Raw genomic sequence first — 27,013 nt, forward strand, 5'->3', positions numbered from 1 at the left:
TTTGATAGGTCTTTGGCAAGACCCTATTTGGCTGTAGGTACATTGACACAACGCTCATGATTATGACTTCGAGTAAAGTAACTCATACCTTGGTTAAATTTGACGTCAATTCTGGTGATGTAAAGCGAGGGTGATTTACCTTTTTCACATGCCTATATTTATATTTGCAAGTCATTTCAGATTAAAATGATACCAGAAATGAATACTAAGTCCACTGAGCTAAGTCTATTTTTGGCCGATTTCCGTTTTAATGCAAAGTTCATAAATTGATTTTTTTATACAGGGTCATTTTGACATTGCGTTACTAAATGAAACCATACTCGTCTTCACCTGTGCTGACATTGTGCCAAAAATAATTAATTAATAACTAATATTTTCACCAAAAATCTTAGTAGTAGGTTCTGATTTTTTGATCATTTTGTAGTTGAATGCGAATGTGGCGTGTGCGAGTGTATTCCTGACTGAAAGTATGATGTCGCTACAACTAATGCTTTTAGAGAGGTAGTTATGGCATTAGGGCGTTTAAAATTAAAATTACTTTTTATTAATATTTATTTTGTTCGAAACTTACACTTTTTTATTTTACATCTACGGCTCAAGTAACTTATTGTAGTGTTATTTGCAAGTAGATAAGTATGTGGTTTCATTTAGTAACGCAATGTCAAAATGACCCTGTATATCCACACACACACATCACGCATTTATCCCCGAAGGGGACCAGGGCACCCAGTTTTCGCCTAATGTATTCCGTCCCATGATGTGATATCGGGCGAGGTTATCGCCATATCGGACACATATTCCACACTCCGGGCTGATACTGAACAGAAAATCCCAAATATCACTTTGCCCGACCCAGAATTCGAACCCAGGACCTCAGAGCGCTGCCGTACCGCGCTGTAGTACTACGTCACCGAGACAGTCACATAGAATCTTTTGTCAGTTCACAAAATCTCTTTCTTTTTCTAAAAATAAAGAAGTTTTGAATAATAAAAACGCTCAATAAGAGAGCTCTTGCATTATAAAAGTTGTCATAATTAACTCTTTGAACTATCGTTGTCTCCACTGTATACTTGACATTATCTAGTTGGCGTATTGTGCCCAAAAGCTGAGCTTAAGTGTAATTACTTGAGCAAAGTACGCTCAGCTGAGGTAATACATAATAGGTACCAATGGCGAAAACTGAAATTTACCGAAAGGCAACCCGACACGACATATTATATGTACTAATATGCATAAATGCCGTCTGCAAATCGTTCTAATGATAATTAGATTCTACATAAATCTATAAATATAAAAATGAATCCCTATTTCCCTTGGTCACGCCATCACGCGTGAACGGCTGGACCGATATCACTATTTTTTTGTTGTGTTTGTTCTTGTCAGAAGGTTCTTATGAAGAAAAAAATTTAAAAATTGCGCGGAAAATTAGAAAGTTTAAGTAAACTTAACAAAAATATTAATTTTATATAACTGTCAATTATTTGAAATAACTGTCAGGGATTGACAGAATGCGTGCTGCAAATTCATAGTTAAAACGGGACGTCTGCCGGGTCAGCTAGTTCTTAATAAAGGGAAGCCGGTAGAATCGCGTTATAAGGACCCTTTGCCGCTGATAGGTACTTATATACTACATGGCCTAGCTATATAGTTAGTTGCCTAAACATAAGTAGGATTATAAAAATTACCTCACTTTTAACATAGCTTAAATTACGCAGTAAATTACACACGACAAAAAATAGGACCTACAAGCAGTCTATAATATTTAATAATAATATTTCAAACAATTAAACTGATTTCGACTAACTGTTTTACCGCCCTTTTGTATCGATGATGCAATAGTGTGTGCGCGGCACGTTATTGTCATGCGCATTTACCTTTAAGTTTTGTCATTGCCATTGTCTCCCTTTTCCCAGCTGATGAAACACGTTTTTACACATTTTTTTATCATAATGATGACGTTAGCTTCCATGAAATACTTTATAACTAACTATTGTGATATAAACGTCACCCGGTGACATAAGACGTGAGTTTAAACTGATGAATTTGCTATACTAAATTGTTTAGGCGTCATAATTAAATAGAAATATTATGTTTAAGCGGCGAAAAAAGCGGCGATAGCCTAGTTGGTTGTGGAACGGACTGCCGAGACGAATGTCCACAGGTTCAAATCCCAAGGGCACACATCTCTAACTTTTCTAAAAAAAATGATGTGTGTATTCTTTGTGAATTATCGCTTACTTTAACGGTGAAGGGAAAACATTATGAGGAAACCTGCATACCCGAGAAGCTCTCTATAGGAATATCGAAGGTGTGTGAAGTCTACCAATCCGCACTAGGCCAGCGTGGTGGACTAAGGCCTAATCCCTCTCAGTAGTAGAGGAGGCCCGTGCTCAGCAGTGGGACAGTATATAATACAGGGCTGATGATGATGATTATGTTTATTGGAAGTATTACGCTTATTAAATCCCTTATTATATCTAAATTTATTTCTGATTTTCTACTCAATATCAGTCCGGAGTCTAGCTTTTGTGCTCGATATGGCGATAGGCTCGCCTCCCATCACATCATGGGGCGGAATATAAAGGCAAAAAGTGGATGCTCTGGTTGCACCTCTGGCTTTAAGGATAAAGCCGAATTGTATGTGTCTATGTTTAAGTACTTATAGAATATTGGAAAAAATTTAGATCTTAAATTATTTCATGATTCTAGAGAGGGTTGAGCAATTGTATAGAATTGAAAATGTTTATTTCTCAAATAAATAGGCAAATCAACCGAACTAAACAAAACAAAAAGTATTTTTTTTTATATAATTTACACTGCTCCTTTAACACTGATTTTGAAAAGAAAAACACTAGAGTTTATTGCACGTTCTTATCTGAGAACTGCATTCGACCTGGTGGTAAAGCAAGAATTGACTAATTCTAAATAATGTTTGCATTTTATAGATTTCAATAAATTGTTATATTTCATTTTATTTCTTTCTCTATAACAAAATTTATTATGCCCATTCCTATGTACTTAAATGATTTCCAGAAATAATGAACAATAATTTTCATTTCAAATAACATATTATATTTCGCATAACAAACTATTAACAATTCACACTTCATTATCCATACCTATTAGTTTAGGTATTATCACATATTTACAATAAAAATAAATATTATTTTCGCATTTTATGCATCAATTAATTTCGATCCAGACGAATCCGTCTTTTTAATTCACATCTTAATTAGATTTCGTTTTATTACAATAAAATTCGAAAATAACATTTATAAACTGGTTTAAATATAGAATAATTCGAAATTTGCTAATATCACGATAACATTCCCGAATTGGGTCGGTCAGTAATTATAAAAATTATATGCATTAACACTGGACAGAATTTGGGGGAAATTATTATAATTTATAATATATGAAATATTCACAACACAAATCTAGATACATACAATAATTCACACATTAAATAATTTATATTTAACAATCCCTCAATTACCGCGGTTCCGTTTTACGCGTATATTGAAATCGAGGCTGCGGAAACACTATATATTTGATATTTCTATCAAATCATAGTAAACAAAGTTTTACAATTGTCCATCTGTGTCAAAGTTCTCTGTTGCCATTGTAAGAGAAGGTATAGCAATTGTATTTTTATATATTTTTTAAGAAAGATGATAATATTTGCAAATTCAATACTTCCCCTTCACAAGACATACCTTCTACATTTAAAATTCGAATATAGAAAAATCAGAGAATCTGTCATCTGGTGTTCCATAGACGTTCCAAATTTAAAATGACTACGGCGCCGATGTTTAATGGATGTTTTTATTTCAAAATGGCGACTGCGTGAAACGAAACTGCGGTAACTGAGTATAAAATAAACACTAAAATGTGACATTATTAATACTGACTAATATTATTTCATGCTTTGCATTGTAGTATTTACAATAGTATTATTATGAGTGTGTATCTGATTTTATATTATCACCTGAAGGTACATTGCGAAGGAATAGTTCCATCCCTCGCATTTCTACATGAAAATAAAATATCACATTTAAATCGGATTGAAGAGAGCTAAACATAAAATTTTAAACATTCAATTTTGAATAATAAAATCCCGGACGTATTTAATATAATTATGCAAATAAGATAAATTTGTTAATAAAATTAATAAACGATTTGAAACGAATAACTTGATTAGTTCGATCAAATGAAAACTTACCTTAAGATAACTTATATTAGAACAAAAATTATATTTACAGCATAACAATTAATAATCAAAATAATAAAATTCACAACTCAAATTTAATTAAAATAATTCTTATCTGTATTTATACAGAAAACATACTCTAATTTTTTTTTACATTTAATGACTGGTTACTGACCCTGATTCATGGAATAACCAAGTAATATTTGCTAAAGGATAGCAAATGAAAATCCGTTGGTAGCTTTGGGAAGGACTCGGATGTCTTGACGTTTACTTACAATATTGAAAAAAGCCGATAACCATAAAACATTTGAATATAACCTTTCTATTCGAATGTTTTGCTCATTCGAATCGTTTGGTCCCTATCATCGATTCCAACATCGAAGAATGATTTTGCAAATTTAAAAAAAAGAATCTGGCCGATATTCGGATAGTGTAATCATTCGAATGAATTACTGACTAACATCAATGCAAGATTTGGTAAATTAGCTGGCAGGCATGCTTTTTAACACCAGCTTTACAAGACATACCCGGAAACGGATAGGTAACCCTGAAGACCATACTACATTATCTATACCTAAGGTACCGCCTCAGTCTTATTCTCATTCTCTTCTTTTTTCCCCTCCAGTTTTGCGTAAATCTCCGCGACGGTCTTCTGTCTAGTCTCCGGGAAGTAGACCACGGTGTAGACACAGGCTACAAAGCAGACCACGGAAAAGAACAGGAAGGTCCAGTGGATGCCGATGAGCTCGCACAAGTTGGTGAACCATTTCATTTGCACGAAGTTGCTGAGTTTCGCGCATATGTTCGCGAATGATGATACTGTCCCGCGCAACTGGAAGCATAGAATTAAAAAAAACATAAAATAAAGAAAAGAAATAACACTAAATTTAATCAATATTTGTTTTACACTAAGTAGAGACTACAGACTCCAATAAACAAAACCAAACTCACCTGGAACGTAAACAAATCAGTAATAATGATGTAGGAAATGGGTTGGAATCCGGCGGCATCAGCGAAGATGCAGAGACACATGGCGAGCACCGGCAGCCAGCCCGGCAGCCACATCCCTATTGACGTCATGTAGAACCACGCCGAGAGGAGGAACATGCCCACTCCTACCGCGAGCGATGTGGAAACCAGGAGCAACTGGAAATGGAAGAAACAGGTTTATTATATACGGACGCTGCAAAGTGCTCCTCTGAACTTAATGGTAGTCGGATTGTGGTCCACAAAGTGACTCCACTGAACTTAATGGTAGTCGGATTGTGGTCCACAAAGTGACTCCACTGAACTTAATGGTAGTCGGATTGTGGTCCACAAAGTGACTCCACTGAACTTAATGGTAGTCGGATTGTGGTACACAAAGTGACTCCACTGAACTTAATGGTAGTCGGATTGTGGTCCACAAAGTGACTCCACTGAACTTAATGGTAGTCGGATTGTGGTCCACAAAGTGACTCCACTGAACTTAATGGTAGTCGGATTGTGGTCCACAAAGTGACTCCACTGAACTTAATGGTAGTCGGATTGTGGTCCACAAAGTGACTCCACTGAACTTAATGGTAGTCGGATTGTGGTCCACAAAGTGACTCCACTGAACTTAATGGTAGTCGGATTGTGGTCCACAAAGTTTTTTTCTCTAATACGAAGCTACATTACTCTTGAGTTATATAATGTTACTTTCTATCCCGGGGAAATATTATCTTTTATAACTTTTGCACTACTACGGAGTGCTGAAAAAAGGTATGATTTATAAAAATCAACCCCGTTTTTAACTGGAATGAGTCTAATTGGAAGATTGTTAAATGTTTTTAAAGTGCTGCTGGAATTATTTCGATGTAGTTTGGCCTAATGGCATATAGTTGAATAGTAGAATAGTTGAATAGTTTTCTTATGAATATCAATTGAGTTTTTTCATTGCAATTCTTGTCGTTAGACTCTTGCTACAATATTTACAAAAGGCGTGCATTCTGCTTCCTACAATACCACAATATTACCTATCATTTACAACACCAACAATTTCAAGGCCTAAACGAGGCAATTATGGCAGTAATTAGGGCATAGGTTTAAGGAATACAATCTAGTCTTAATATAATTTAGTGCTTAAGTATTCTTTATAATGATTTTGTTCTGTGTTATGCCTTTTGTTAAACAATAAAAAAAATTGGGTGCCCTGGCAACTCTGCCTACCCCTACAGGAATAAAAGCGAGATATAGTTTTTCTTATGTTATTTTTCTTTTGATGTAAAAAAAGTAGCATTGTGTACTTAAATAGTTATTGCACACCGGTACCTATCCCAGTGGAATGTATTGGAACATTTTTATATTTTAAAAACCACTCGTATATTAAGTACCTACATTCTGACTGCCTCGGTGGCGTAGTTCTATTGCATGCCCGGTACAATAGCGCTCTGAGATCCTGGGTTCGAATCCCGGGTCGGGCCAAGTGATATTTGGGTTTTTTCTGCTCAGTATCAGCCCGGAGTCTGGAATTTGTGCCCGATATGGCGATAGGCTCGCCCCCTATCACATCATGGGACGGAACATACTTGGCGAAAAGTGGGTGCCCTAGTTGCGCCTCTGCACACTCCTTCGGGGATAAATGCGTGATGTTATGTATGTATGTATGTATGTATATAGAATGTATATTCTAGATGTATTTTTGTATTTTAGACATATAACTCCACTTACTTTCCTCCCAGTCTTCTCCACAATACAAGTAGCGACAGTAGACCCCAGCAGCTGCACCAGCCCGATCATCATCACCTGCTTATTCGGGCTCAGTTTCAGGCTGATGGACTCCGAAGCCTTCTCAAACACGAAGCCAGCGTAGATGAGAACTATGAGGTATCCGTCGAACTGCTGCGTGATCTTAATCACCAGTGTGATGATGAAAGCTTTGAAGGTTGGTTTGTCGTGCACTGAAAGCAACATCACGCTTTTTTTATTTTTTCGGGCACGTGAACCAACTGCACCCAATAGTAAGTGAAGTTAGGTCTAATAGAATATCGACTGATGAGAGATGATTACCCCTCGGCAGTCGACAAAATTATGCCGGCCTGTTGGAATCTGATATACGAGCTGATCCCAGACCGCGACACACTTACATAGACCACTATGGCGGGTTTTAACACCTTGTTTACGGTGGTTGCTATACGGGCGGATATAAAATACATCCTACTCCAGCAAAATGTTATATATAGGTAGTAACTTAAACCTATGTATACACAATATCTTTATTCTGTAGCCGCAATTATTTTTAACAAAGGTGTATCAAAAATAGCATCACTGATAACAATAATGTACTTAGACGACATCAGCTAAATAATTTGGTCTGATCTTAACAAATGCTTTAGGTATTTCTGGATCAAGAAAATAAAATAATATTATTTCCCTGTACTTCGACTGGAAATTTTTAAGGGAATCCTTTCAGCAGTGGACTTGCTAAGGTTGATGATAATGGACATGATACCATTCCTGGTTTAAGAGAGGTCCATGTTCAGCAGTTTAACGGTGAAGGAAAACATCGTGAGGAAACCTGCACATCTGAGAAGTTCTCTATAGAAATTTCGAAGGTGTGTGAAGTCTACCAATCTGCACTAGGCCAGCGTGGTGGACTAAGGCCTATACCCTCTCAGTAGTAGAGGAGGCCCGTGCCCAGCAGTGGGACAGTATATAATACAGGGCTGATATTATTATATTATATGTTCAGCAGCGGACTTCCTATGCCTGATCATGATGACGGCCATGATACCTTTCCTAGTCTAAATATTCTTATGTTTAAATACTCACATACAATCCCCCAGACTGACTTAGGGTCGACTTTTGTTTGTTTCTCCGTCCTCACGATGCCGTCGATTTCCTGCTCGATGGCTCTCTCTGCCGGGGACACGCCTCGGAGCCACGCCAGCACTGCCTTTGCCTCCTGGAAGAATAAAAAAGATTGAAGATATTGTGGTAAGAGTTAATTATAGTATAAATATATAATATCAGTCCTGTATATTTATACACTTTTCCACTGTTGGGCACGGACCTCCTCTACTATAGAGTGGGTTTAGGTCTTGTCCACCACGCTGGCTTAATCCCGTTGGTAGATTTCAATACCTACGAATTCCAATGTAGAATTCTTAGGTATGTAGATTTCTTTGACCATTATATGTATATATACATGTATAGCATTACACCTTGTTCCCTTTTCAGGGGTAGGCAGAGGTATAACATCTCAGGTCGATAGTCGAACCGTCAGCGCAACACAACTACGCCACTGAGACAGATTATATCTATTAACAAAAAAAAGATTTTTAACAAAAAATAAAATTGACTTCAAAACCACTAGAAGTCAATAAATAATTTAACATAACAGGTATATACTGGCTACCAATTTTGGAGACGGTGACTAATTAAAAGATAATGTTTAATTATAATTGTCACCGACTGACCGAAAACCAAAATATTGAATCGATTTTTAAAATATTTATAAGGCACTAATCTGGAAGCCTAACCTTTCAAATAAACAAAGATTTAATAATATACTGACATAACATTAAAAATATTACAAGTCGAATTGATATCCTCCTTTTTTTAAGTCAGTTATAATTATCGATAGTACGTCGCTTTCTCGTTGGTAAGACAAGTGCCTAGTCAGGCAAAAAACAGTCTTATTACATTACGTTACAGATTATACTTACTTAGAAATATCGATGTTGATGAACTACAAGGAGTTCAAAATAAAAAAGTAATAAATGACGTATTTGGAACATAAACATGTTGGAAAAACCCAATAAAAACATGGAATTGCGTATTGACCTTCATGCTCAAGAATTAGGGTTGTTAAATCGCAATTTTATTTAGTTTATATAAATCGTATAATCTGTTCAGAAAGATACCCGTCGTGGGATTTGAGGTCGCTACTGCGCTTAATTACCTCCTTTGTTCAATTCTAGTATGTTTCTATACAAAAATACCTAAAAACAACACGCAAGATCATTTATAACAAAGCAATACGACATGACAATGAGTTTAACATTTACCAAATGGCGGGGAAGGGTTGCTATGTAGAAATCGAAAGTTAGTTCACTTTTCGGACACGATTCTCTTTCTGAACAGACTATAAGTGGCGATAACCTAGTTGGTTGTGGAACGGACTGCCGAGACGAATGTCCGCAGGTTCAAAACCCAAAGACACGCACCTCCAACTTTTTTAAATTATGTGTGTATTCTTAGTGAATAATTATCGCTGGCTTTAACGGTTAAGGAAAACATCGTGATGAAACCCTCATAACTGAGAAGTGCTTTATAGGAATTTTAAGGTGTGTGAAGTCTACCAATCCGCACTAGGCCAGCGTGGTGGACTAAGGCCTAATCCCTCTCAGTAGTAGAGGAGGCCCGTGCTCAGCAGTCGGCAAGTATATAATACAGGGCTGATATTATTATTATATAAATAACACATATGTACAAATGAATCCAATCGACATCCTGGAAATTAAATTTGCATTAGAATACATCTACTATGAATATATGAGGACCTTACACAGAGTATAATGTATTGAATAATATTTATTATCGCTATTTCATTTCATTATATTATGATACATTGTAGTATTGTGGTATCTTCCTTCCGAGGTCAAGAATGCTATCCTACAAATAATAGTTTTAACAAGGCTTTATATCAAACTGTTTATTTCTTAAAACTGTTATTATTATTAAATAATGTTATTATTTTTCACTTCAAAATTAAATTTTATTATTATTTTGTTCGAAACTCAACTTATTTATTTTACATCTACAGTCCGAGTAACTTATTGTAAACTATTTTCAAGTAGATAAGTATGTGATTTCATTTAGTAACGCAATATCAAAATGACCGTGTATAGTAAATAAACGGAACAAGGTAAAAGCATACTATTCATTGGCCAGTTTTACGCGATTCTTTGTTTATGCTAATTTTATTCGTTTATACTTTTTTGTAAATGACTTACGTTTATTAGCATGACAAGAATCGGCTTATACAAATACACTGGGCTTTCAGGTGAGCGCTTTAGACGCTCGCAACCCTTTCAGTGACCATACTGAGGGCAACTCGGCCCAGGATGGCCACTGGGAGAAGATGGAGACATCAGCAATTAGCTAACGCGCATGGCACGTATAAACGCGTTAATAATGTAATTTCGTCCCATTTCTAAGACAGGAGCTCGTTTCCACCATTGTTCATATGACTACCCGTGATTCGTGCCGTTTATTATAAACTAGCGACCCGCCCCGGCTTCGCACGGGTGCAATATTTCTCCACTATTTAATGGATGTTATTATACATATAAACCTTCCTCTTGAATCACTCTATCTATTAAAAAAACCGCATCAATATCCGTTGCGTAGTTTTAAAGATTTAAGCATACAAAGGTAAAGCGACTTTGTTTTATACTATGTAGTGATACTATTACAATATACGCCGGGAACTAATTTCAACTGAGACAAAACCAATCCAAAGTTGAGTGAAAGTCAAAATTCTGTATAACGGGATGATGCTTGTCCTCTACAATACTAGTTTGAGAGGATAAACTATTTATGAACATACCGTAAGCTTAAATATGCTCAATGGCCTTGTCAAGGTTACTAATGACGGCCCCGTGAGGTCACGGATAACATAGCGATGCGACATGCTTCGGCCTGTTTAATTAATTTTGTATACATGAATAAATCTAATACAAAAATGTATTAGGCAGTGTGGACAAAATTCCTTTGCCCTATTTTGGCCTTTGCCCTTTGCCATATTCCATAAAACTGTTGTATTCTTACTTAGAGATCTTGCACATATAGACTCTTGCACATATATCTAAGTAATTAATCCTGGCTGGTTCTGCCGTCTTGCGTCAATATGAAATAATCTGGCGCCTCGAGTTCCGAGATTTATAAATTCTGGAGACCATCGAGACTTATCAGTCGAGATATATTGGTCTTTAATGATAATATCACACATGTATTATTATATTGTCCCACTGCTGGGCACGGGGCTCCTCTACTACTGATAGATTAGGCCTGAGTTCACCACGCTAGCCTAAACTGGGTTGGCAGACTTCACATACCTTAAAAATCTTATGATGATTTCTTAGGATACTGGATTTTGCTATATTTAACATTAGGTCCGTTTTATTTTAACAAAAAACTCACGTCAATCTTGCCCTGTTTGACGAGGAACTCTGGCGTGTCGGGCATGACGAGGAAGATGAAGAATACCACTGTAGGGACGAGCAGGCCCAGCCACAGCATCGTGTTGATGTCTAGTAAGTCGGCGCCCACATAACTCGCCAGGTAGCCTATGTTCCTGGAAAATAGTAATATTTTAATAATAAGGAATATAGAAGGAAACCTAAACATTCTATACCTGCTTTTGGTAGCAGCTCCTTCCGCGTATAAAAGATTATTCGGAATAAAAGTGTCGCTTTATATTTCTCCGGAATAAAATGGGGCACTATGTTAAGATAGATCTCTATCAATACATCGGTGGATAATGCATGGAAACGATCTCTTCCAAACAACTTTTGGATAAAAAGAATAAAAAATCAGAATAACAAATTACGTTGTAAACGAAAGCAAAAAAATAAAACAGATAATCAAAGATAATATCGCAACGAACTGCTTATTAATATTATTAATGCAAAAGTTTGCGAAGTTGTTAAGATGTTTGTAAGAATGACGCGTAGCAACCTTTAGACGGATTTGGATGAAATTTGCTAAACGAATAAACATACAATCAGTCTATTTCCAAAAAGAATACCTACATTCCGGAATAAAAAAATCTTTCACAGAAGCCAAGACTCAACCATACTTAACTTGCTGGTGATAGGAAATATTTTATATCCACCCAGATAGTGACCACACACAAGGTGTTAAAACCTACCATAATGGCTCACATAAGTGTGTCGCGTTCCGAGATCAGCCCGTGTATATCCAGTTCCAACAGGCCGGCATAATTGTGTCGACTGCCGAGGGGTAATCATCTCCCGTCAGTCGACATTCTATTGGACCCCACTTACGATCAGGTGCAGATAGTCATTTTACGGTGCACGTATAAAAAAACACCAAGGAGGCAATAATAGCCTGGGATCTTGGAATAGATTTATCTGATTGTAATGTAAATAAATTGCATCTTCATAAGGAAGTTAACGTATATAGATACTCAGACACTACATTCACATGAATATATATAGCGAGGATTAATTCAAAGCGTTTTAATACTGCATTATACTTACAAATAAATGCGGAATAAAAATTTACTAAATCCAAATACACTTTAACTAGTTCTGATGAAATCGCGGATACGCGGAAACGATGTGTTTACACAAAATTAACACTTAAATTAATGGCAATAAGAGCTTCGCGTGCATCGTCATAATGATGAGAAATATTACGAATCTGCGCTTTTGGAGTAATTACTTTTATTATTTAAGACTTATGCCCGGGACAAAACGCTATAGTAATTAACATTAATGAATAATGATGTCGTGTGTTGTGACTGACTGCAAGTCAGCCAAGAGATAGTGGCCTTACTTTAATAAGAAAAATTTTTGGAATCCAAAATTGATTAATTATTCTTATATATTCGTAATGTCATGTCCCCTTTGTCTCCGAAGGAGGAGGCAGAAGCGCTACCAGTACACCCACTCCCTTTGTCTTCGAAGGAGTAAGTATAGATGCAACCAGTGCACTCGCTTTTTATATGTATTCCGTCGCACGATGTGATAGGGAGTGGGTACAACCATATCGGACACAAATTCCAAACTCCAAATTGATATTGATCAGAAAAAAACAAAATTACTAAATGCTTTTGCTCCATACTTACCTATTGAGTATAAGTAACGACCCCAAAGCGCCCCTAAGGTCGATATCGCTGATCTCCTTGAGGTAGATGGGTAGCACTATATAGCACGCAGAGCAGGGGATGCCGGCTATAGCTCGAGCCAGGATCATCGCCCACGGCTGCAGACACATCAACTTGATCTGCCAGTATACCTGCAACCAATAACCATCCGACTGTCAGTAAGTATGCTTCAGATATACTAAAATATTTAAATTAATCTATTTTTCGGATTCTATCGCGGTTTTAATATTTCAATTTTCTCTCGACGTTTCGTTTTTACCTTCGTGGTCACGTAGAGGACTGATTTGTTCATCCACAAAGTTAAAGTTACAATATCTACCTACATTTTACAAATATACAACTTTTTAAATTTTAGCTGTTGGTGTACCTATCTACGCAGAATGAGCTCACAGTGTCTTGAAGTCTGGCAGCCGTCCGATATACTAAAATAATATACCTCGTGAGAGTAAGGAATTATGAAGGAGTTGGTTTTGTTACCATTGTTTAAAATAAAATAAAATGCTTTATTTATCACATAGGCGAACATAGTTGCACTTATGATAAGTCAAGGTTCATGAGAATATTTAATTATTACTTAATTAAATTAGCTTATATAAACAAAGACAATTTATATTAATAATAAAATAAATGAAAAATATAGTAAACAAAGAAGTCAGCTTGGGCTGGCAGAAAGGAAGAAATAAAATCGTGTATATATGTAATTTTAATTGAATAATAAGGGAGAAACGCGTCGCGATCCTCACCGGTGAGGACAATAAAAGCCTTAACCTAGCTAACCTACCAGCCTTTCACGAGCTACCTAAGCGATGACTACCCGAAGAAGAAAGTTTATCAGCTTAATGTCAACTCGGATACTGGAATTGTGCTCGGTATATGCCAAGCGACTTAGACCGTAGTACATGGGACCTAGCATAGCTGGCGAAATGTATCATTTTTTTAAATGGCCAAGGCAATGTGAAACTACTTTATATGATGATAAGTGATGAGGAGTCCAACAGAATGTCGACTGACGAGAGATGATGACCCTTCAACAGTCGACACAATTATGCCGGCCTGTTGGAACTGGATACACACAGGCTGATCCCGGAATGCGATACACATACGTGGGCCACTATGGTGGGTTTTACACCTTGTGAACTGTGGTCGCTATCCGGGTGGATATAAATTATATCCTACCACCAGAAGATGTAACATCTCTGCTTGGCACTAAAAAGGGGAAAGGGGTGATTCTCTATATATTTTGGTCTCGCAACTTCAGAAGACAAGTGTGAATCACAAAGTTTTGTGATGGATCCGTCGGGATTTGAACTTTATGCTACAACGGATTTGGCTTTACTATCAAGAGAAAATTGAAATCAAATGTCGAACTGAAATGGGCTCATTTGCTTTACATCAACTCGCAATTCCCTAAGACTAACTCCATTAATACCCTTAAAGAAAAGCTACATAAGTATCGTGATCGTGGTTCATTCAAAATAAATGAAGAAAATCAATTTCTTTTTACAGTGTAAGAATTATTAATGTATTACATGAGACGGCTTGAATTGACGCTGTTTATTGCAAAAAATACGTAGAAATATGTCATAAAGAATACTAAGCTTAATGAAGTTTCATATTCTGATATAATACAAAAAATAGATTCAACAATCATTAAGGGATCTATGAACATGTTCAACAAAAACCTAATTGCCTACATCTAATTAATTTCAAACACCTACTGTAGCCATTGTTGTTTTCAATCATTGCTTTTTGTAACATTGTATTGTCATTTAAGATATCCGCTTCCGAAAATGTATTTTTGTTCAACCTTAAAAAGCTAAGGGTCAGTTAGGCTTCCGGGCCTTCTAAGACCTCGTGCTTTAAGGCGATACCTCAAGGTCCATTTTCATACATTTTGTTTCGGCTTTAATCTGGGTAACTAAACAAGTATTGGCAAGTAAAGAATTTAAATTCACGTCTAGTTAGTGATTAGTTCTCGCAGTTGAAGAAAAACGTAAAAATAATTAATAATCATGGATATTTCGGCCTTTAAAATTTAATATGACGAAATTTTAAAGGCAGAAATATCCATGATTATTAATTATTTTTACATTTTTCTTCAACTGCGAGAACTAATCACTAACTAGACGTGAATTTAAATTCTTTACTTGCCAATACTTGTTTAGTTACCCAGATTAAAGCCGAAACAAAATGTATGAAAATGGACCTTGAGGTATCGCCTTAAAGAAAGATTTTTTTCATAAATACGGAAATGATTACGAATGACAGTCCCATTAGTGAAAAATTAATCATAAAATTAATTTTATAATATTTAAAATTCGTGTCCAATAATTATTCATTAATTTGTCTTCCTTGAATTACACAGTACGCACAACCGGCAAATATTTTGAGCATACTACCGCGTGTTGTAATATTTTTTCAAGTGTAGCTACACTAAACATCTTCCACCGACTATTTATTTATTTTTTCCAGATGTTTCGAATTGGTATATTTTAATAATCAAAATGGGCCTGATATTAGGGTCTCACATAGGATAGGGGGGGGGGGGGGGGGGGAGGCGAGGTTCCACTATTTCATACGTAATTCGTCCTATAATGTGAATTTATCGTTCGCTTTAACGGTGAAGGAAAACATCGTGAGGAAATCTGCACATCTGAGAAGTTCTCTATAGGAATTTCGAAGGTGTGTGAAGTCTACCAATCCGCACTAGGCCAGCGTGGTGGACTAAGGCCTAATCCCTCTCAGTAGTAGAGGAGGCCCGTGCTCAGCAGTGTGCAAGTATATAATACAGGGCTGATATTATTATTATTATTATTAAGTTTAATATAGGTATAGGCCAAGAGGTGCACCTAGCTCAGGGGCTATATATTACTGAAACTACTGATACGACAGTCAGCCCCTATATTTAAATTAATGTGTAGAATAGTTTTAAAGTACCGATTTTTGTTTATTCATTTATAAGTACATACAACTTTATGTAATAATATACTAGTATAATACCCTACAAAACTACTCACGCAGTTTGTTTGTAGGAACAAAAAGCATCTAACTCGTCATAATCATTATACTTTAACTTTTATTGCTGACTGTACATTTTGAAACGTACGGCATATAACCCTTGCTATATTTTATTCACATCAACTTGTTTACAAGATCGACAGCTCTATAATAAATCAGACTGCAAACACATCGACATATGTTCGTACTAGGTATACATATATCGATGTACGAAGGAATCAAAGGAATCATGACATTTTTTAACGGTAAATCACTTCTATACCTTTCTCTCTTTAATAACTTTGTTAATGAGGTTAACGACTAGCCCCCTTATTCATAAACGTTTTTTATCTAAGGACGGAGTAAAGCTGTGATAACAAGTCTGTTTTTCAGTGCCCAACGGCACTAAGAAACAGACATAGGGCCTTTGTGATTGGCTAATATTGTTGTATCTCAATATTAGCCAATCACAACGGCCCTATGTCTACGCACTGCGAGGGCTGTCATGCCGTCAGCACTGAGAAACAGACTTGTTATCACAGCTTTACTCCGTCCTTAGATAAAAAACGTCTATGAATAAGGGGGTAAGACTTTTATTCATAAATCATACACAATCAGGTCACCAAGGAAAAAGAAAATACTTTCGTGACAACACGTCGCTGGCTCACTACAAAGTCCTAAGCTTAATTTGTATTATTCTCCGTGCTGATACATACACAGTATCACGCTTCTACCCGTAGGGGTAGGCAGAGACTATGGATTGCCACTTTACACTATTCTGGCGTATTTCTCTCGCTTCTTCCACCTTCATCAATCTTTTCATGCATTCCCGCCGGTTCAGTGTACTTTTGATCTGGCCTTTACAAAGAATGTTAGATACTTAGTAGAAGAATGAAGAATGTTAGACTTTAAATTAAACTATACTGGTGGACAAAAAAATTTGGCCACCCTATATTTACGGCTTATTCATTAATTACATTTTATTTTAAAAATAAAATTAATAACTTGTTTCTGAACGTTTATTTGGAATTTTATATTTATATGGATTAGATCGTTAAGTGTAACTGTGTCAAATACCGGATAAACCATTTTTTGTAGACAATTTATTTATTTTAAAAATCTAACGGCTTGTCGATAGGAGGCGGTGTAAAATTATATATAAAACCCCCCATAAAGTCCGAAAAATAGTTTAATTTACCAACTATGCCACCGAGTTTAACCATTTGTTGAATTAAGGGTTTTTACCACAGTCTCTTCGTTCTAAGATCCGGCATATCTTTATTTATTTTTCGGGATTAAGTATTTGAAATTATCACTGAAAAGTATCAGAGTCATGTTATATATAATTCAATTTGCACATCAAATATATCATGTAACCTTGAATGCCAGCGACGTGTTGGAGAAAAAAAGTGTAAACAAATTCAAAATCGTGTTTCTTTTTTTAGCGGTAAACATTAATTATGCTTGCTGCAGATATTTATTCGGTAAGGGGCATTGACGTACATTCTACAGACACGAACGTCCATATAAACTATTTGTTCAAAATCTGAACTGAACAAAATCTGAATTCACTTGACCAACAAATAATTTTATTTATTGACTAATATTTTTTATTCACATCCATGTTTACACTTATACTCAAGTTCTTATATTATGAGCGTCACTCCGTACATAACCAAACGCTGTTGCCTCGCGATGGAAACATTGGTTAGAAAAAAAATATCTGTTACGTCGATGAAGCCTAACTGTTGCACCCACTTTCCGCCATGTGTAGTCCGACCCATTATGTAATAGGGGGCGAACAATTCGCCATATCGGGCACAAATCCAGGTTCGGGCTGACACTGAGTAGAAAAATAATATCACTGCCCGATTCGGGGCTCGAACCCGAGACCTAAGCACTGCAGCCGTACTATAATACAACTACGGCACCGATTTTAACCATTTGTTTAATTGAAACTTTTTATCCCAGATTCGTTTTAAGATCCGGCATATCAATTCTTCAAAAAAAAAAAAAAAAAAAACTAAAAACTATTTAAACGGATTTTATCGCGGTTTTTTTTATATTATTATTTTCTCCCGACGTTTCGAAGACTTTGCAGCCTTCATGGTCACGGGGGGGACTGAGGTGTTGTTCATCCGTAAAGTCAAAGTTACAATATCTACCTACATTTTCCAAATATACAACTTTTTAAAATTTTATCTGTTGACGGTCCGATCTACGCAGAATGAGCTCACAGTGTCTTGAGGTCTGGCAGCCGGTCTTTTGGGATCCGATTTAATTAAATGTAGAACAGGATCCCAGGCTTGTGCAAGCTTCCAACCATCTTCCCTATTGAAATTTGGGTGTTTTTTAATGTCAATAGCCTCGCGAATCATCCTAGGCAGGAATCGGTGTTCTTTGGCAAGGATTTGTGGCTTGTCTAATCGCAAATAATGATTGGAGCCTCCTTCAGAATGTTCAGCGACTGCAGACTTCGTAGAGCGTCGGTGTTTCACGTCAGCTATATGTTCTTTTACGCGGGTCCCTATATTTCTTTTTGTTTGTCCTATATAAGAGAGGCCACAGTTGCAGTCTATCTTGTATACACCCGGTTCTTGCAGAGGTATATGGCACTTGACAGGTGGTAAAAATTGACTAATCTTCTTAGGCGGCTTGAAATAGGTTTTTATTGAAGCACGCTTCAGGATGTAGCCAATCTTGTCGGTGACTCCTCTCACATATGGTAGTACAACCGGAACACGTTAAACTGTGGCTGGTTTCACTCGGTCTCTGTGAAACGTCGGGAGAAAATAATAATATAAAAAAAACCGCGATAAAATCCGTTTAAATAGTTTTTAGTTTTTATTTCAATGTCTAACATTCGCGTAAACATAAGAAATCACAATTCTTCAAAAGTCATCAAAATGATAACAAAGAGTCATTAACTGTAATTACCTATTTCATTTGATTCTCATTACTCCAGTACAAGCTAAAAGTAATCTTTATATAATATAAAACAAAGTCACCCGCCATGTCTGTCTGTTTGAACGTGATAAACTCAAAAACTACTGAACGGTTTTAAATGAAATTTGGTATGGAGATAGTTTAAGACAAAGGGAAGGACATAGACTAATTTTTATCCCCGAAAATGTATAGCGGGACGGTTACCCAGGAAAAACTGACACGCGAACGAAGCTGCGAGCAAAAGTTAGTAATAAGTTAATTAATAAAGGCACACTAATATACATAAGAAAGAAGATTATTATTGTAATAAAAACTGTTATTATAACAGCTGTAATTGTGACGTCAAACATTATCCTCATAATAATATTATTATGTTATATTATTATTAGAACTTCGCCTTTGTAATGCTGGGGCAAAGTAAAGTTAATGACTTTGACAAGTAATTAACAGTACTTAAATCTATATTAATATATTTTAAAGCTGAAGAGTTTCTTTGAACGCACATATCTCGTGAAATACTAAACGGTTTTTGATTTTTTTACTGATAGGAAGCTACATTACTCCTCAGAGTTATATGCTACTTTTATAATAATAATATAATATCAGTCCTGTATTATATCCTGTCCTGTTGGGCACGGACCTCCTCTACTATTGAGAGGGATTAGGCCTTAGTCCACCACGCTGGCCTGGTGCGGATTGGTAGACTTCACACACCCACGAAAATTCCTAATAGAGAATTTCTCAGGTATGCAGGTTTCCTCACGATGTGTTCCTTCACCGTTAAAGCAAGCGACAATTCATAAAGAAAGGCTACTTTTAAATACAGAAAAATATTTATACCGGGAAAACTTGTTCACGCAGGCGGTGCCACAAGCAAAAGCTAATTTAATACAATGCGCAAAACTTTTTATGAATAACAGTGTCTTCAAATGCCTATCATATTAAATGCCGTAAAATTATCTCAACTTCTCTTGGCTACATATTTGTTTTAATTCCATTATTGTGTTTAATTAATTGCCATAAGTTAATATAAAGTATCACTGTCCATGTCAAAAACCAGATTTACGCAAAAATAAACGAAAAAAGAATTGTTAATAGAAAAATCAGGAAAGAATGTCTTAATTGCACCCATTGGTAGAACTTGCGTAAAAACTGAAATAAAAACATAGAGTATTGAACCTAAGGCACAATGGTTTTGCTTCCTTCGTTTTATGTTTCGTGCTGTGTGTAAAAAATATTTGTTTATCATCCTAATTGTATCCGTCACGCTTTACTTTTAAATGTTTTGGCGCCTGTTTTTTTTAAGTATTTTTATAGAACTGGCAGGCGGCAGGCAGTCGGAAATGACGCCATTACCTACTTCTTTTAGATGGCCAGTAGTACGCATTTTATTGCTTTTGTTTGTTTTTATTCGCGCAGGCTAGGGAAGCCAAGTTTGTACAGCCAGATTTTTTAAATATGCATATTTTGCTTTACAAAATCATTTAGAGACGATTTTAATTGTTATGGAATTACGTAAAAATACAGGTTAAATTCAAATTATTTTATTCTGCTAGTTTCAGTCGATCTTGTGTACCGCTTATCTAGTTATTGTTTAGTTTTTTAACAAAAAACTGCTCATTAAAATTGTGTAGCAATTTGCTGCAAACTTTAATGGTCGACATAACACTATCAAATTAGATTCCAATTACACATTTTATGGACTTGAAAACAAAGAGCACATTAATTTTTCCCACGCTCATAATACACCTATTAATTCATATAAATCTTTAGTTCAATTACATTTAGACGCCGCGCAGACGCTCTCAATTTGTACTACATCACACTTAAAACGAATTGTTACCTTAATTGCATAATCTGTCTATACATATTATAAAACAAATTCCCCTTTTCAGTCTGTCTGTATGTTATCGTTTTTCTCTATGTCTACTTTTAATGAAATTTGCTGTGGAGATAGTTTAAGACCCTGGGAAGGTCATAGGCTACTTTCTTTCTCGGAAAACTCCTTCATGCAGGCGAAGCCGCTAGCAAAAGCTTGTAATTACTATGAAATTGACAGTTGTTGCAACTAAATCGCTAAACTAAGCAACAGTTGATTAGTTAATTTTTACTTTAGCTAACTTGCTAAGGTAGTCAATTATTAACATAGTTGAAACATTTCTTTCCCGCCTTTTTCTTATTAAATAACCCCAATTCTTTCTTAATCTTAGTTTGAACCCAGGACCTCTTAGAGCCTTGGTCGACCTCACACCCACCACTACAACTCCTGTATGGATCAGCAGTGGCACACATTATGACACAGAGCAGTGAAGCTCGGCGAGTCTCAGGGAAAACTAATTTGTCATTATTCCGCAACGAAATTTATCAAATAGATAGGAAGGAGTTGGAAAGGACTAGGACCTCTTAGCCAATATCTACATAAGTACTGAAAATAAGAAGAGATACTCACAATAAGAGACAGCGTCGTCACCAAAGTCATGACCTTCCTGCCATACCGGTCGGTGAGATGACCCATCGGAGCGCCGAAGATGATCGCCGTGATGTACGTCACTGACGTCATCCAGGAGATGTCGCTGCTGGTGTAAGGGTCTGGAGACGGGCCCTCGGATGACTGGAGCACTGATATCATGGGAGATAGCCAGCCTTGCACCATTCCGAAGTTTAGGAGAGGGATGGTTACTGTGAACAATAATATATTTGTTTAATATGAATAACCTATAATAATAAAGCCGAAGAGTTTGTTTGTTTGAACGCGCTAATTTCAGGAGTTAATAAGCCAATTTTGATTTTGTTTTCATTGATAGGAAACTACATGATTCCCGAGTGCTATAGGCTACTTTTATCCTGGAAAACCTTTCCACGCTGGTGGAGACGCGAGTAAAAGCTAGTATGAATATAAATGAACTTGGTGTTGCTAGCAGCTTCTCCCACGTGAATACCCTTTCCCGCTGCAAAAGTCCCTAAAACATTATTCTACGCCAGCGCCATTTATTTAAAATACTGGATTTAATAAAATCATTACTTTTCATAGGAGAAAATTATCGAAATAAAAAGTAGTACTAAACCGAGACATGGTCTATTAGTGTGCCAAATTTGATCCAAATCGTTCATTTGTTTCTGCGGTTACTTCTAACAAACATAAACATCTAACATTTTTCGGAAACTCACATTTATAATAATAGGTAGAGTATAGTAAGAAGTAAGATGAATAATACTGATTTCGTATGTTTATGCGAATGTTGACATTGAAATAAAACATCTTTCCGGATTTAATTGCGGTTCTTTATATAATTATTTTCTCCCGATGTTTCGAAGACTTTAGCCTTCATGGTGGGCGATTAAAGTGTTGGTCGTCCGAAGCCAGTTACCGATTTGTATTAAAACTCAATTTACACATTAAAAAAGTGCCAAATACCAATTTCCCCATCATCACGTGCCGCTCTGGCCAAGCCGTCATAATCATTGCAAATTGATGAATTACTGAAATTAGTTTAATGATTTTATGTCTATGGTGTTTGATTACCGGTAATGGCCGAGAATGCAAAGGGCACTCAAGCATGATAGCGTGTACTTCATTAACTTTGTAATATCAATAGCATGTGCGAAACTAGAAGCGAAGGGCGTGGCGGGCTCTTCAAGGATTCCGTATCTCTAACCACTAGGGGCTCGCAATTCGACGGGAGGGAGTACTGGACTAGATTTACGTTATGGTGACTTGATGACTAGCAGGCATGTGCGCCACACATGGTGGTGCGCGATAATTTATTTTCTCGGGGTTGGAGTACTTTATTAGTTAGTTAAGGGGTTCGTTACAATAATATATATAATATCAGCCCTGTAATATATACTGTCCCACTGTTGGGCACGGGCTTCCTCTACTACTGAGAGGGAATAGGCCTTAGTCCACCACGCTGGCCTACTGCGGATTGGTAGACTTCACACACCGTCGAAAATTCCTAATAGAGAATTTCTCAGGTATGCAGGTTTTTCTCACGATGTTTTCCTTCACCGTTAAAGCAAGCGATAATTCACAAAGGAAACCACACATAATTTTTTAGAAAAGTCAGAGGTGTGTGCCCTTGGGATTTGAACCTGCGGACATTCGTCTCGGCAGTCCGTTCCACAACCAACTAGGCTATCGACGCTTTTTTAAATTATAGCTCAAAACGAAATATAGCCCAAAGAAAGATAAATGGAAACTCACGTTTTCAATACCATGTATTGTAATTAGTAGTTCATTACAAAGAAATTGTAATGGCGGCCATTAAAGCCGTTTTATTGTGCTTGTCAATTTTGTTCATTAATGTCTAATGCTGGTCAGTTAGTAACACGCAAATGAACACAACAGATTTATGTTCAGAAAAATAACACTTATTAATTAGATTATCGAGGTTAACCTAAAATATTTTGTTGACAGAAAAGGTTAATACACTATATTAAAAAATCAAAATAAAGAATAAAAAAGGAAAAGTACTACGTCTTGCCCGTGATTTCGCGTGAAATAGTCTTTCCAAGATATTTCTGTGGTAAGTATAAAGTTTATAGAACTCAAGAGTAATGTAGCTTCCTATTAGTGAAACAATTTTCAAAATTAATTTAGAAGTTCCAGATATTGCTTGCAATTATACAAACTCACAAACTTTTTCTCTTTATAATATTAGTATGGATAGATCAAAGTTCCCCATCAAACTTAAGTTTGCCATAATATTATATATTTTGATATATTTTTTTTTCGATGTAACCTAGACTGCAGCCATGATCAGAAGGCGGACTGTGGTGTTGGTCGTCTGAAAAGTTACAAACTACCTACATTTTACAATTATACAAATTTTGAATAACAAACAATAATGTATCGATCGATATATAGGTAATATACTTGTAACATATACTTAATCAACAAATATATTTTTGTGCACTATACTGCCGTGCTAAGGTCAAAAGCGTTAACTCAAAAAAAATCTAGATCTTTATGTCATCAGAAATACCCATCCAATGAACTTATCTAAATAATGGTATCTGGTATAAAACTTGGTAAAAAAATTAATTAAAAGAGTTCTCTATCTCAGTGTTACACACAAAACTATAACACTGTTACAAAACTTCGATTATCTCGAAATAAGATTTTACTGACATATACCGCTTTTGCGCTTAGAAAAGCGTTAACTCAAAAAAAAAATCTAGATCTTTATGTCATCAGAAATACCCATCCAATGAACTTATCTAAATAATGGTATCTGGTTTAAAAGTTGGTAAAAAAAAATAATTAAAAGAGTTCTCCATCTCAGTTTTACACACAAAACTATAACACTGTTACAAAACTTCGATTATCTCGAAATAAGATTTTACTGACATACCGCTTTTGCGCTTAGCACGGCAGTATAGGAACTTTAATTATGCCTAACCTTACTACTCCGTGCGCGGAGTATAATATGCTTTATAAGGTAATAGAAAGGTATTACTCACATATTAACTTAAAAATTCCGTAACTATTAACCTAATTAAAAAAATATATATTATAGGGTATGTATTTTGCATAAAAATACGACACGAAGGTCAAATATTGATGCGATGCAATCATTAACATAATCCAATAATATTTTTATAGCTATTCTCGTTTAATTTGGAGCGCGGACAAGGAAATAAAAACACTATTCGTTTTGTACAAGACTGTTTGCAAATCCGCCCATACAAGACTGTTTACAAGTGTGATGTATTTATAATATAGCAACCACGCATGCGCGCCGTCAAGATTACTTTTAGGGAGGTGCATCCGCATCTATCTATAAATAGGTAGGTACTACTCAGTAAGGCAATACCATATTTTTTCTAATAAAAATGTTGCGGGCAGCCCCGGATCTACGGGAGGCAAGTCGGGGCCCATGCCCCGGGCGGCAAATCCAAACTTGGCAGACAAATACACAACTCATAATTAAGGCAACTTTGAATACTGAGACATCCTGAACATTACACACATAAATTGAGAAATGATGATGATGACAAAGTTACAAATATAGGTGGTCGGGGACGACATTAGCCTGATTTTGCCTCGCTTCCAAAAAATTCAAGACTTTTGGGACTTGTGGGTAGATGTATATGCTTAACTATAATAAAACCTCAGTTGTCAATAGTTTTCAGTGATTCAGTGACTTATTTTTTCTGTGATTTGTTCCGCACAGGGGGTGCACGTGAACCCCTTGCACTCCCCTCACGCCCCCCTGTACACGATAAGGCTTAATACATGACAATTTATCGAATAAGTAGTTTGTAGTCACAAAATGTAGCCCAGATTCTAGTAAAAAGAACTGTTCTTGCTATTGAATTCTTACCAAAATTAGTCTATTTCGAGCAAACAGATATAAATATTCTCTAATATAATATTATTTAAGATTGTATGAAACGGCGAATTTTGAGCATACCCGGGATCTAGTATAGTCCATTTTTGTTTCACTATTATTTTCTCACTGTCATTATGGTACAAATTAATAAACGAAACAAAACATCACGCCTACGAATGGTAGGCAGAAATGCAACCATGGCACCTAGTTTGCCATGTATGTTCCGTCTCTTGTTGTTATAGGAGGCGAGTCTTTCACCATATAGGGGACAAATTCCAGACTCCAGGCTGATACTGAGCAGAAAACCTCATCACTGCCCGACCGGGAATTCGAACCTGTGACCTCAGAGCAGCGTCGTATCGCCCACAATATAATTACACCACTAAGTCAATCAAGCAATGTAAACTAAAGTATAAGATTATATAGAACGAACATTGGGAAGATTGTCATACAAATTTTTTGCTCATGCGATGGTTACTAAATCTAGCGTGAAATAGCAAAACATTGTAAAATCTTTTTTTCCCATATCGTGATTTACACGTTTTGGGTAAATTAGCATATTTTCTGTAAATATGTCATTTTAGTATTAATATCTAAGGACTATATATACTTATTAATAGCTATGGCATCTTGTCACACGGACTTTTCAAATAACACGACTTATCACCAGTTGCTAATTTTTTGAGCACAAGATCCTGATGACCGCTCTTTAACTACACTGTTTAATGTCTAATGTAAATTATACAAACACATTCTTATTTTAGTTATCTACTGTTTTATAAATACATTTTATTTGCACATCGTGTTTAATATGATAAAGATATATTTATTCCGCAAATATGGGTAAATAACGTTGACCAAACATGAGATTCTTCAGTGCAACCATATTTAACCAAAAGATGGTATGCAAAATTACATTTTCTTCATATGCGTGTTGTATTTTACACAAATGTTTCACATTGTTGGGTTTAGGATTCTATATCTCAAAAGGCTCCCTTCTATGTCCCTTTTGTAGTCCATTTGTCATAATCTTTTTTCTTAATAATGCGGAGAGGTATCAAGTTGAAAAATAATTAATTATATCAAATATTCGGTTCCATGGGAAAAAACCAAACTTGTAAATCAACGTGATCACAAGATACAACCGTTAATGTCACATATTTTGCGATTTCATAATCAAATTTTATAGGGTACTTCTCGTTGATCTATCATGATTTTAGCAAGAATAATGTCTAGAGCACATGTTAAGGAAAAACTGTACACAAAGTGTTAAAACCCGCCATAGTGGTCCACATAAGTGTCGCGTTCCGTGATCAGCCGTGTATATCCGGTTCCAATAGGCCGGCATAATCGCGTCGACTGTCGAGGGATAATCATTTCTCATCAGACGACATTCTATAGGACCCCACTCCAGTTACCATCAACCAGCCCCGGATTTAAGGGGCGGCTAGCCGGGGCCCATACCCCGGGCGGCGAATTCAAAATTAATTAAAAATTAAATACTAATACTATGTTAAGTTGACGATGAAGTTTATTTACATACTTGTATATTGTGAATAAGCCCTAAATATTATTGTATTAAAAGAGCGATAAAGTAATTGGTTGTGGAACGGACTGCCGAGACGAATGTCCGCAGGTTCGAAACCC

General features: G+C 36.1%; 1 protein-coding gene across 1 annotated transcript in view; it reads right to left on the reverse strand.

Moving 5' to 3' along the window:
• Positions 1 to 3,049: 3,049 nt before the first annotated feature.
• LOC115453705 (facilitated trehalose transporter Tret1-like) overlaps positions 3,050 to 27,013 on the reverse strand; it is a 36,529-nt gene continuing 12,565 nt past the window's right edge. The window contains exons 2-8 of the mRNA XM_037441855.1: positions 21,481 to 21,710; positions 13,050 to 13,219; positions 11,378 to 11,531; positions 8,003 to 8,135; positions 6,902 to 7,131; positions 5,162 to 5,356; positions 3,050 to 5,042 (exon numbers count right to left, since the gene is read on the reverse strand). Coding sequence (XP_037297752.1) covers positions 4,785 to 5,042; positions 5,162 to 5,356; positions 6,902 to 7,131; positions 8,003 to 8,135; positions 11,378 to 11,531; positions 13,050 to 13,219; positions 21,481 to 21,710 — 1,370 coding nt within the window. The 3' untranslated portion in view covers positions 3,050 to 4,784. The remainder of the gene's footprint in view (positions 5,043 to 5,161; positions 5,357 to 6,901; positions 7,132 to 8,002; positions 8,136 to 11,377; positions 11,532 to 13,049; positions 13,220 to 21,480; positions 21,711 to 27,013) is intronic.

This window comes from Manduca sexta, chromosome 4 (genome assembly GCF_014839805.1).
Source record: "Manduca sexta isolate Smith_Timp_Sample1 chromosome 4, JHU_Msex_v1.0, whole genome shotgun sequence".
Lineage (NCBI taxonomy): Eukaryota > Metazoa > Arthropoda > Insecta > Lepidoptera > Sphingidae > Manduca > Manduca sexta.